The sequence below is a fragment of the Oncorhynchus mykiss genome, chromosome 13, assembly GCF_013265735.2.
Source record: "Oncorhynchus mykiss isolate Arlee chromosome 13, USDA_OmykA_1.1, whole genome shotgun sequence".
In the NCBI taxonomy this organism is placed as follows: Eukaryota; Metazoa; Chordata; class Actinopteri; order Salmoniformes; family Salmonidae; genus Oncorhynchus; species Oncorhynchus mykiss.
The window spans coordinates 48,197,127-48,209,313 of NC_048577.1; the positions used below are offsets into that span (position 1 = coordinate 48,197,127).

Sequence of the window (12,187 nt, forward strand, 5' to 3'; positions counted from 1 at the left end):
ATTATGTAATGTTTTGTGTGGACCCCAGGAAGAGTAGCTGCCTCTTCAGCAACAGCTAATGGGGATCCTAATAAAATACCACAACTAAAAACAGTGAGGAAAGTAGAGGATGGTGAGAAAGGGTGAGGGAGCCTGAGAGGATCCCTGTGAGTATTGGGACAGTACAGAGTAAACCAAACAGTTTGTGCTTTAGTAAGGTTGACTTCTTGGCATTTATTGCTATGGTCATTACTGCACAGATGGAAAGGAAATCCCAGAAGACTGATTTGGTGGTAGAAGCAGCAGAGACATTTTTGGGTGTTGAGATTTTAGTGCAGAAGAACTACAGGGGGATTTGAGAGAAGGGGTTCCAGCCTCCCAGGGTGATGGCCTGGTGTAGGATGTTAGGGCCAAAGTAGTGTGAAGGGTGGTGGGTTTGTTGGGTATAGTGGTGTATATCTAGGGGTAGATGGTGGTGCAATAAAAAAAAAATCTCCCAATTTCACTTTTTTTGAACAAAATGTGCAATTCACACTCCGACCTGTGAAGGGCAGCAATATGCAACAAAGCTCATAGTCTGCCGGAAAACAACTCTTTACAGTACTTTTCCACCTCCTTTTTCTACGGCGCTTTTAAGAAGAAAACTGTGACTCGGCTGATTGACCGAATAAAAGCTGCCGTTTGGTCGTCACAATCTCAAAGGTGAGATTCGAATAAGACATATAAAGATGTATGAATATGTCATGTTTAAAATGACGTTTAGGGTAAACATAATGTGAGATGTACTCGAGTGGATGTTACTGCCACCGCCGTTAGCTTAGCAGATTGCTATCTGCCACCTGGCTAACGAACTAGCAAGCATGCTGGTTAGCTTGCCATAGTGTCCATATGGAAACAGAACGTAGTTGCGCTCACTTGTTGATGTCCCCGATTAATGTCACCTTACTAGATTTGGGTGTTGTCACATTTTTGCTTAGCTAAGTTATCTAACTTGGTCGCCCGTTAATATACTGCTAGCTGGCTAACGTTAGCAAGCTTAGGCTAGGGTATTGTAGATAACGACGTTAGCTATAACTTGTACATTGCATAAGAAATCATCATGCAGAGAATCCAATATTCAAATAGTCTATCGATGGCAGTTTCTTACTAATCCAAGAGTTATGTGTCCTGGGTCCGTGATGACTAGGCCACTGCGCAAACTGAAATGCCTATCTAATGTTAGTGCATTGCTGAGTGAAAACAGTGCTGTTCATTGTCTGAGACCCTGCGGCCTAGGTTACTAATCTTATCATCCACTTGCGTATATACATCAAATGTCTATCTAATATACATAGTATAAGGTAACTAGATATTGTTCAAATCTGCGTTTCATTTTAAATGTTTACAACATCTGCCCTAACCTCAGACCATGGCGAAGTTCCATGCCCCTGAGATCCAGGACAATCCCTCTGGATGGGGTCCCTGTGCTGTCCCTGAGAAGTTTAAGGACATGCCCTACCAGCCCTTTAGCAAAGGAGACCGTCTGGGAAAGGTTGGTCTCCCTCTGCTGCCTCTCACCTTTAATTATAAACAGCAGTTTGCCCTGCTTCAAGAGGAGGAACTTACGCTGACTGATTTACTTTTCTGTCCAGGTGGCTGATTGGACAGGAGCAACCTACCAGGACAAGAGATACACAAGTGTGTTAAATTGTATTGTAGGATTCACGATAATAACATGATATGGTGTAAACATAATCCAGAATATATTGCCTATTCTAAATGTCTATATTCAATATTGATTTTGAGGTATTTCAGACCATGGATGCCATCATTTGACATTTGGTTGAATGTTTTGACAGACAAGTATTCATCTCAGTTTGGGGGTGGTAGTCAGTATGCCTACTTCCATGAGGAGGACGAGACGAGCTTCCAGCTGGTGGACACTGCCAAGACGCAGAAGACTGCCTACCAGAGGAACCGCATGAGGTTTGCACAGGTACAAGACTAACCTGCTCGACCACACACACGCAGTACCCCAAAAAGTATTTTCTGTGTCACCTTTTCTATAACAGGATGTTTTGTTCTGTTTTTACAGAGGAATCTGCGCAGGGACAAGGACCGCAGGAACCTGACCCAGTTCAATATGCAGACCCTCCCGAAGAGTGCCAAGCAGAAGGAGAGGTGAGCTGCCTGCAGTTGTTTAGCCGCCTGCAGTTGTTTAGCCAATCCACTGCTAATGTGACTTTCTAAAACACATGTTGTTCTCTCTGGTTCTCTCTATAACTCTGTCTAATCTCACCTGGCTCTGTCCAGGGATCGCATGCGCCTACAGAAAAAGTTCCAGAAGCAGTTTGGCGTCCGTCAGAAGTGGGACCAGAAATCCCAGGTATGGGAAGATCAACAACATCAGTGCACCTCCGAACATCTGAACCGTATTGTGATACTCCTCAGATAACATCAGATGTAGTCATATGAAGTTTCTAGCAACAGTCTTCCCAAACACCTGCTAACGCTACCATCCGTGCCTGTCTCTCCTCCCTCCCCTTTCCCTTTCCCCCCTCATACCTTTCATTTCAAGGCCCAGTTGAAACCCAGAGACTCGTCGGTGGAGGTCCGGAGTGACTGGGAGGTGAAGGAGGAGATGGACTTCCCCAGGCTGATGAAGATGAGATACATGGAGGTGGAGGACCCCACTGACATGTGAGTGACTTATCAACACTGCATCTGTGCTCAATCCAGGGGAGAACGAGTGCCCCCTTGCATTGAGTTCAAGTTGATGGACGACCGCGGTACTTACTGCAGGCATTGTTTCCAGAAAACAGTATCCCCCATTATAGTGAAAGGGGAAATGGTGCTCTTTGTGGTCAGTATTCGTGGATGTATATAAACAAAATATTCAAATGCAATCATGGTACCAATAATGCCTTCTATTTCACCAGATGTATGTCTTTGAACCAATTACTTTAAAATCACAGACAAAGTTATAAGAATAATCTAGATGCTAATGGCAGCCTGCAGTGCCTCTATCGGCCTTCAACTTGAGATACTCCATGAGAGGGAGCAGCACTGAGCTAGCCTTCAACGTTACTTCATAGAGTAGGTTTTCAACAACTCCTCTGTATAAAAGGATGGTGACATGCTGAGATGACACTTCCTTATCATGAAATGCGCCACTGAGCATTCTCATAGGAAACAATGGGGTGATGTCATCGATGGCTTTGTCCATATTTTTTACAGTCTGTCTCACGGTTCAGAACAAACCCCACAGTCTAAATGTTCAAGCTGCTTTTCACCTGCAATGAGTCTGGTCTGTTTTTTCCCTTTTTGTATCTACTGGAAGACAATATCATATCCACGTAAAGTCAGTTGATTTCCTTTCTCCCTCAGTGAGTGCTGTGGTGCGTTGGAGTACTACGACAAGGCCTTCGACCGTGTCACCACTCGCAACGAGAAGCCTCTCAAGAGCATCAAGAGGATCTTTCACACAGTCACCACCACCGACGACCCTGTCATCCGCAAGGTACACCCTCTCAATTCCACACTTACAGCACTGTGCCAGGTACAATAAGCCAGAGCAACATATTATTGATTCAGTCCTGTTGTTTTGTCTGCACATTCTTGTCCAGAGCTAATGGTTTCACACATTTCAGAAACAAAAACATGATTATTACAATGTCTACTGCCCTGTAGAGTGTGTTCTCTGCTCTGATGTAAATCATTCCCTATACCCTCCTCTCTGCAGTTGGCTAAGACCCAGGGCAATGTGTTTGCCACCGATGCCATCCTGGCCACCCTGATGTGCTGCACGCGCTCAGTCAACTCCTGGGACATTATCGTGCAGAGAGTGGGCAACAAGCTCTTCTTTGACAAGAGAGACAACTCTGATTTTGGTGAGGCTTTCTCAAGTTAATCTATTCAGCTGTTGGTCCAACTCTGACTGATCAAGGAAGTTTTGTTTACTAGTGAATCAGTAGTTTACCTTATATCAAACTATCTAATATTTAAGTTTTCTTGTCATAATGCCAATGTTTAGGGGTGCGTTTGGTTTTTGTGCATTCGGCTCATCTAACCATCTGTAACTGTACATGTCAGATCTGTTGACGGTGAGTGAGACTGCCAACGAGCCACCACAGGATGAGGGCAACTCCTTCAACTCGCCCCGTAACCTGGCCATGGAGGCTACCTACATCAACCATAACTTCAGCCAGCAGTGTCTGCGCATGGTAAGACCATTACAATTATACACCAATGTCTAGTGACATTCCTTCAATGTGAGTGTGATGTGGAAAAAGTCCAAGCATTTCTGCCATTGTAAAGAATACATTTGAATTGGATGTTCATTCTTTCAGTTCTAATAGGATGCCGTGTCTTTGTTTCCCCTCAGGGCGGGGAGAGGCACAAGTTCCCTAACCCCAACCCATTTGTAGAGGAGGACATAGACAAGAGTGAGGTGGCCTCTGTTGCCTACAGGTGGGTACTGACCCGTGCTGCTCTCACTACTGCAGACCATCTAATCAGTCAGACCATCTAATCACAGTTAGTTAATTCACATCTGTAAGAAGTGTCTTACATTTGTTTGAGTTCTCCTGTTTTTAAAAGGATCCATGTGATGTGTCCTGCTGGACTCTGGGTTAGTGTTGAGGGGTGTAGCTGTGTAGCCCTGTAAACTCACCTGTTTCTGTCTCAGGTACCGCCGCTGGAAGCTGGGGGAGGACATTGACCTGATTGTACGCTGTGAGCACGATGGAGTGATGACCGGGGCCAACGGAGAGGTGTCCTTCATCAACGTCAAGACCCTCAACGAGTGGGACTCCCGGGTAAGAGGAGGAACGAGTGATGACAGAAAATACAGTATCAAATATCTAGTACTATCTCTGGGGATGACATGCAGTGTTAACTTCTCCTCTAATGCTTAATGTTGTTTGTTCTTGTCTTAAGCACTGTAATGGAGTGGACTGGCGTCAGAAGCTGGACTCTCAGAGGGGAGCTGTTCTGGCCACCGAGCTGAAGAACAACAGCTACAAACTGGCCCGCTGGACCTGCTGTGCCATGCTGGCTGGCTCAGAGTACCTCAAGCTAGGGTCAGTGCCCCCCCCCCACCCCCAAAAAAACCTCACACTGGTCAAGTGCAACCATTTTCCCCCTTCAAATTGTCCATAAATTCACCTGGTTATGACCTCCATCAGTTAAATCCCCTGCCCTCCCCTGTCTCTAGGTACGTGTCTCGTTATCACGCGAAGGACTCTGCGCGCCACGTGGTCCTGGGCACCCAGCAGTTCCAGCCCACTGAGTTTGCCAGCCAGATCAACTTGAGCATGGAGAACGCCTGGGGCATCCTACGCTGCGTCATCGACATCTGCCGCAAGCTGGAGGAGGGCAAGTACCTCATCCTCAAGGACCCCAACAAGGTGAGCCCGGGACTGCTGACCATTGAGACTCTGTGACCGTTGACCATGGAGCAGAGCATGCCCTTGACTGTTTCTGTAGAGCGCTGCCAATGACTTGAAAGACTAGTACTTGTCTCTGCAACTTGTAGTAGTTGATTTCCCCCATTGTCTGACAGTGTCTGCACACAGAGCCCTAGAAATGTTAGTGTTCCTTACAGAGAGTCAATATCATTGTGTTTGTGTGCTTTTGCCAACAGCAAGTGATTCGCGTGTATAGCTTGCCTGACGGAACCTTCAGCTCAGATGAAGATGAGGAAGAAGATGATGATGATGATGAAGAGGATGAGGAGGAGGAAGGTGAGGACTGCCATCATTGCACTATGCGGTACCTGTACTATGTTCACAGTGCATTTGGAAAATATTCAGACCACTTCACTTTTTTCACATTTTGTTACGTTACAGCCTTATTCTAAAATTAATTAACTGTCCCTTTATCAATCTACACACAATACCCCATAATGACAAATCGAAATCAGGTTTTTTATAATTATTTGCAAAAAAATAGAGCAATACCTTTTTAGGTATTCAGAGCCTTTGGTATGAGACTTGATATTGAGCTCAGGTGCATTCTGTTTCCATTGGAAAAAAATGAGCAGCAGTAAATAACAATAGCGGGGCTATATACAGGGAGTACTGGTACAGGGGCACCGGTATTGAGGTAATATATACATGTAGGTAGAGTTATTACAGTGACTATGTATAGATAGTAACAGAGAGTAGGGGGGGGGGGCAGCAATGCAAATAGTCTGGGTAGCCATTTGATAACTGTTCAGGAGTCTTATGGCTTGGAGGTAGAAGCTGTTTAGAAGCCTCTTGGACCTAGACGTGGCGCTCCGGTACCGCTTGCCGTGCGGTCTCAGAGAGAACCGTCTATGATTTTTTGGGGGGGGGCCTTTCTCTGACACTGCCTGGTATAGAGGTCCTGGATGGCAAGAAGCTTGACCTCAGTGATGTACTGTGCCGTACGCACTACCCTCTGTAGTGCGTTGCGGTCGGAGGCCGAGCAGTTGCCATAGCAGGTAGTGATGCAACCCATGCCACATCTTTTCAGTCTCCTGAGGGGGAATAGGTTTTGTCGTGCCCTCTTCACAACTGTCTTGGTGTGCTTGGACCATTAGTTTGTTGGTGATGTGGATGCCAAGGAACTTGAAGCTCTCAACCTGCTCCACTACAACCCCGTCAATGAGAATGGTGGTGTGCTCGGTAGAGGTCGAGTTTGCCAAAAGGCACCTAAAGACTCTCAGACCATATAAAACAAGATTCTCTGGTCTGATTTAACTATTTAGCCTGAATGCCAAGCGTCACGTCTGGAGGAAACCAGGCACCGCTCATCAACTGGCCAGTACCATCCCTACAGTGAAGCATGGTGGTAGCAGCATCATGCTGTGGGGATGTTTTTCAGGGCAGGGACTGGGAGACTAGTCAGGATTGCGGGAAAGATGAACAGAGCAAAGTACAGAACCTGCTCCAGAGCGCTCAGACTGGGGAAAAAGGTTCACCTTCCAACAGGACAGCAAACCTAAGCACATAGCCAAGACAACGCAGGAGTGACTTCAGGACAACTCTCTGAATGTCCTTGAGTGGCCCAGCCAGAGCCCGGACTTGAAGCAGATCGAAAGTCTAGAGACCTGAAAATAGCTGTGTAGTGTCGCTCCCCATCCAACCTGACAGAGCTTGAGAGGATCTGCAGAGAAATGGGAGAAACTCACCAAATGCAGGTGTGCCAAGCTTGTAGCATCATACCCAAGGCTGTAATCACTGCCAAAGGTGCTTCAACAAAGTACTAAGTAAAGGGTCAGAATACTTATGTACATGTGAAATTCCAGTTTTAAATTTTTTATAAATTTGCAGAAAGGTCTAAACCTGTTTTTATTTGTCATTAAGGGGTATTGTTTGTAGATTTGGGGGGGATGATGTTACAGCCTTTTCTAAAATGGATTACAATGTGGAAAAGTGAAGGGGTCTGAATACTTTCCGAAAGCCCTGTATATATTACAATGTGTGGGCAGTGCTCTCTGAACACTTTATATTATTTATGTGATTGTATTCTAATGGTTTAAGTAATGTGATTAATAGTTGAGTTTTTGTACAATACATTAACATGTTTTGAATTACTTATGTTTACTGGTTTTAAAGTCCTTTTCTCTCCCCCTTATTTCTCTCTACTCCCTGTCCTCTTTTTCTAGATGAACAAGAACCCTAAGGTGTGGCAATTGCACTAGTTACCAGGTGGCCTGCATCACACAGAAAATACTTCCTCGTTACATTCAAATAAAGATCTGAGAAACTGGCTCTTGTTTCCATTTATTTTGTATTTTCTCCTACTGAAAGGAGAGATCATTATTTTCTTACTGAAAAATAATCACTAAGCAGGCATGAGTCATCAAAATGAGTCATAATGAGGATTCCTATTCTGCTCATCTGTGAAGTGTATATATTGTTGATAACAATTGAATATTCTGGTATATTTAGATACTTGACCTTTCTGTATAACGGTTGAGTGAATGGTTACTGGGTAGGTCAAATCAAATTTAATTATATAGCCCTTCGTACATCAGCAAATATCTCAAAGTGCTGTACAGAAACCCAGCCTAAAACCCCAAACAGCAAGCAATGCAGGTGTTGAAGCACGGTGGCTAGGAAAAACTCCCTAGAAAGGCCGAAACCTAGAGGAACCAGGCGATGAGGGGTGGCCAGTCCTCTTCTGGCTGGGCCGGGTGGAGATTATAACAGAATATGGCCAAGATGTTCAAATGTTCATAAATGACCAGCATGGTCAAATAATAGGTCTGGGACAGGTAGCACGTCTGGTGAACAGGTCAGGATTCCATAGCCACAGGCAGAACAGTTGAAACTGGAGCAGCAGCACGGCCAGGTGGACTGGGGACAGCAAGGAGTCATCATGCCAGGTAGTCCTGAGGCATGATCATCCGAGAAAAAGGGAGAATTAGAGAGTGCATACTTAAATTCACACAGGACACCGGATAAGACAGAAGTACTCCAGATATAACAAACTGACCCTAGCCCCCCGACACAAACTACTGCAGCATAAATACTGGAGGCTGAGACAGGAGGGGTCAGGAGACACTGTGGCCCCATCCGATGATACCCCCGGACAGGGCCAAACAGGAAGGATATAACCCCACCCACTTCGCCAAAGCACAGCCCCCACACCACTAGTTGGTGGGCAGAGCTACATAAATCTGCATGCTGATCTATGTCCCAGATTACTTCTGAAGGGGGTTAAACCAAGGCCTCATACCTTTTTAAAGGGTTAATACATTGTGTTATGATAAACTGTAAGGTCTCCTCTTTAGGAGACCTCTGTGTGTGTGTGTTAACACTTGTTTTGAGTATTGTGCCTTTCAGACACTATCAGAAGGCGGAAACCGCCTCCTGTCTGGACCATGGCTGATGCTCTGAGAACACAAGGCTGTCGCAGGCCTGATGAAAACAGCCACCTGTCAGAAGATGCTTAGACTCGTTCACCTTGTTATGACCCTGTACTTATGATGAAAGGTCAAGTTTTGGTCAAACCCACTTCTGAGCTTTTAATTGCTGACAAGATGGTTGCTGCTGTCGGGGAGGATAGATTTATTAAAACGTTGACAGGGAAAGTCACGCAAGGAAGACTGGGGAGGTTATTTGAGTTGCAGGATGTCTTAGATATTTTGCAGAACCTGGGGAGAGCTATTATATACTGTACTCTACCAACTTCTGCCTACAATTGTATTACTAAAGGAGAATTTAAAAAATGTTTCCTTTTTACAACCAATATACAGTTGAAGTCGGAAGTTTACATACACCTTAGCCAAATACATTTAAACTCAGTTTTTCACAATTCCCGACATTTAATCCTAGTAAAAATTCCCTGTCTAGGTCAGTTCGGATCACCACTTTATTTTAAGAATGTGAAATGTCAGAATAATAGTAGAGAGAATTATTTATTTCAGTTTTTATTTCTTTCATCACATTCCCAGTAGGTCAGAAGTTTACATACACTCAATTAGTATTTGGTAGCATTGGGTCTCGGGTCAAACATTTCGGGTAGCCTTCCCACAATAAATTGGGTGAATTTTATCCCATTCCTCCTGACAGAGCTGGTGTAACTGAGTCAGGTTTGTAGGCCTCCTTGCTCACACGCTTTTTCAGTTCTGCCCACAAATGTTCTATAGGTTTGAGGTCAGGGCTTTGTGATGGCCACTCCAATACCTTGACTTTGTTGTCCTTCAGCCAATTCGCCACAACTTTAGAAGTATGCTTGAGGTCATTGTCCATTTGGAAGCCCTATTTGCAACCAAGCTTTAACTTCCTGACTGATGTCTTGAGATGTTGCTTCAATATATCCACATAGTTCCACATCCATCCTCATGATGCCATCTATTTTGTGAAGTGTACCAATCCCTCCTGCAGCAAAGCACCCCCACAACATGATGTTGCCACCCCCGTGATTCACGTTTGGGAGGGTGTTCTTCGGCTTGCAAGCCCCCTCCTTTTTCCTCCAAACGTAATGATGGACATTATGGCCAAACAGTTATATTTTTGTTTCATCAGACCAGAGGACATTTCTCCAAAAAGTACGATCTTTGTCCCCATGTGCAGTTGCAAACCGTAGTCTGGCTTTTTTATGGGGGTTTTGGAGCAGTGGCTTCTTCCTTGCTGAGCGGCCTTTCAAGTTATGTTGATATAATAAAGGACTTGTTTTACTATGCATATAGATACTTTTGTACCTGTTTCCTCCAGCATCTTCACACGGTCCTTTGCTGTTGTTCTGGGATTGATTTGCACTTTTCTCACCAAAGTACGTTCATCTCTAGGAGACAGAACGCATCTCCTTCCTGAGTGGTATGATGGCTGCGTGGTCCCATGGTGTTTATACTTGCATACCATTGTTTGTACAGATGAACGTGGTACCTTCAGGCATTTGGAAATTGCTCCCAATGATGAACCAGACTTGTGGTCTATCATTTCTTTTCTGAGGTCTTGGCTGATTTCTTTTGATTTTCCCATGATGTCAAGCAAAGAGGCACTGAGTTTGAAGGTAGGCCTTGAAATACATCCACAGGTACACCTCCAATTGACTCAAATGATGTCAATTAGCCAATAAGAAGCTTCTAAAGCCATGACATAATTTTCTGGAATTTCCAAGCTGTTTTAAAGCACAGTCAACTTTGTGTATGTCAACTTCTGACCCACTGGAATTGTGATGCAGTGAAATAATCTGTAAACAATTGTTGGAAAAATTACTTGTGTCTTGCACAAAGTAGTCCTAACTGATTTGCCAAGACTATAGTTTGTTAACAAGAAGTTTGTGGAGTGGTTGAAAAACAAGTTTTTTTGACTCCAACCTAACTGTATGTAAACTTCTGACTTCAACTGTATATATATCACTTGACCAACACTTCCAAGGCATGTCACCTGTCTGCACCTCAAACACCTGGTCAAAGCTGTGCCACTGTAAAGGGGTTCTTCCAGTCGATGCATTTATCTGCCAAATAATGAATATGTAGCTGTTTGAGATGGACCTTCAACAATCAAACATAACATGACCTTCATTCTTTACTCATCTTGTTTGCCAGAGATGTGTTACTACTGATAAGTGAGTCTGTTTCGATAATTGCCAAGGCCCTGTCCAGAAACAACCCCTCCCAATTCATCAGGCACTGAGCCAGTGTCCAAAAGTTGAGTCTTCAGGCACAATAAAGAGGCTGTTCCCATGCAGTCACAGACAGACTGTTATTTCCTGCCATGGTAGTGTTGTCAAGCTGGATGAACATTCAAGCAGTCCCACTGTGAACTTCGGATCGCTCGGATTAGTAGGGTATGGCTATAGACCGTAAGCCATTCAGACAAGACATCCCAAGATGGGAGGGGAGAGGAATGACTGGGGAAAACTGCTACTGTGTACATTCAGTTCTGATGAAAGTGGAGTATTTTTGAAGGCACTGGTTGTGTGTTGCCATATCATACAAGTATGATAAACAGTGGATTCAGATGAGGTCATGGTGGAAATGGAAGACACTGGAAGATCAGATTCTCAACCAGGTCAGTTTTTGATCAATCCTGGCAAAACTAGAAACAGGAAGTGAAAACGCACACTGCAGTCAGATAAACTGTCTCTCAATACAATGATTGTAATGATCTCATGAGTGATTTTCATTCACAGCTATAATACTGTGAGAAAAGGTTGGTTAGAGATATGCAATAAAATATAATTGTTATTCTCTTTGTTCATTTTGGCCAAGCATTCCCTCTCTCTGTGGTCTCTGGGTTGTGAATAATCCTTATCTGAGAGAGGCGGGGAAGAGTGCTGTGGGCAACACCATCCTGGGCGGAGGGGGTGTTTGACACGGTGTGGGTAAGGACCAGGAAGGCGGTGAGAAGGCAGGGTAAGGTTGCCTAGAGGCAGGTGAACATGCCTGGTTGGGAGGGGTTCCCTTCCAGGAGCTTCTCTCTGGGGGTCTGGAGGGAGATTGTCCGCAGCAATCCTGGAGGAGGTCAGGGAGAAGTAGGAGGAGAGGAGGCACCAGGAGGAGGACAGGGACAGAGAGGAGGGGCTGAGGAGGGTTAGCTGGAGATGGAGAAGACAGGGGAGGGACAGAAGGCCACAGAGGAGTCCACGAGATGGCAGAAAGGGAGATACACAGATGAGAAATCAGACAGTGAGTAAAACACTATACTATACCTAAAGTACTTAATGAGAAAGTTGTTTTATGTGATGCCTAAATATGCCCATCAGTTGTCAAATGACACAAACAATATATACTGTGTCTGCCAGTATT

General features: G+C 44.7%; 1 protein-coding gene across 1 annotated transcript; it reads left to right on the forward strand.

The window, feature by feature from the left end:
• The first annotated feature begins 387 nt into the window (after nt 1-387).
• LOC110486624 (eukaryotic translation initiation factor 3 subunit D) lies at nt 388-7,695 on the forward strand. The gene is made up of 16 exons (XM_021558371.2): nt 388-681; nt 1,385-1,510; nt 1,611-1,656; nt 1,818-1,954; nt 2,054-2,139; nt 2,272-2,344; nt 2,543-2,658; nt 3,346-3,478; nt 3,701-3,848; nt 4,051-4,181; nt 4,343-4,428; nt 4,646-4,775; nt 4,897-5,039; nt 5,174-5,366; nt 5,603-5,702; nt 7,592-7,695. Exons 2-16 carry the CDS (start codon nt 1,388-1,390, stop codon nt 7,606-7,608), a joined length of 1,662 nt encoding a protein of 553 aa, XP_021414046.1. The 5' UTR covers nt 388-681; nt 1,385-1,387; the 3' UTR covers nt 7,609-7,695.
• The last annotated feature ends 4,492 nt before the right edge of the window (nt 7,696-12,187 follow it).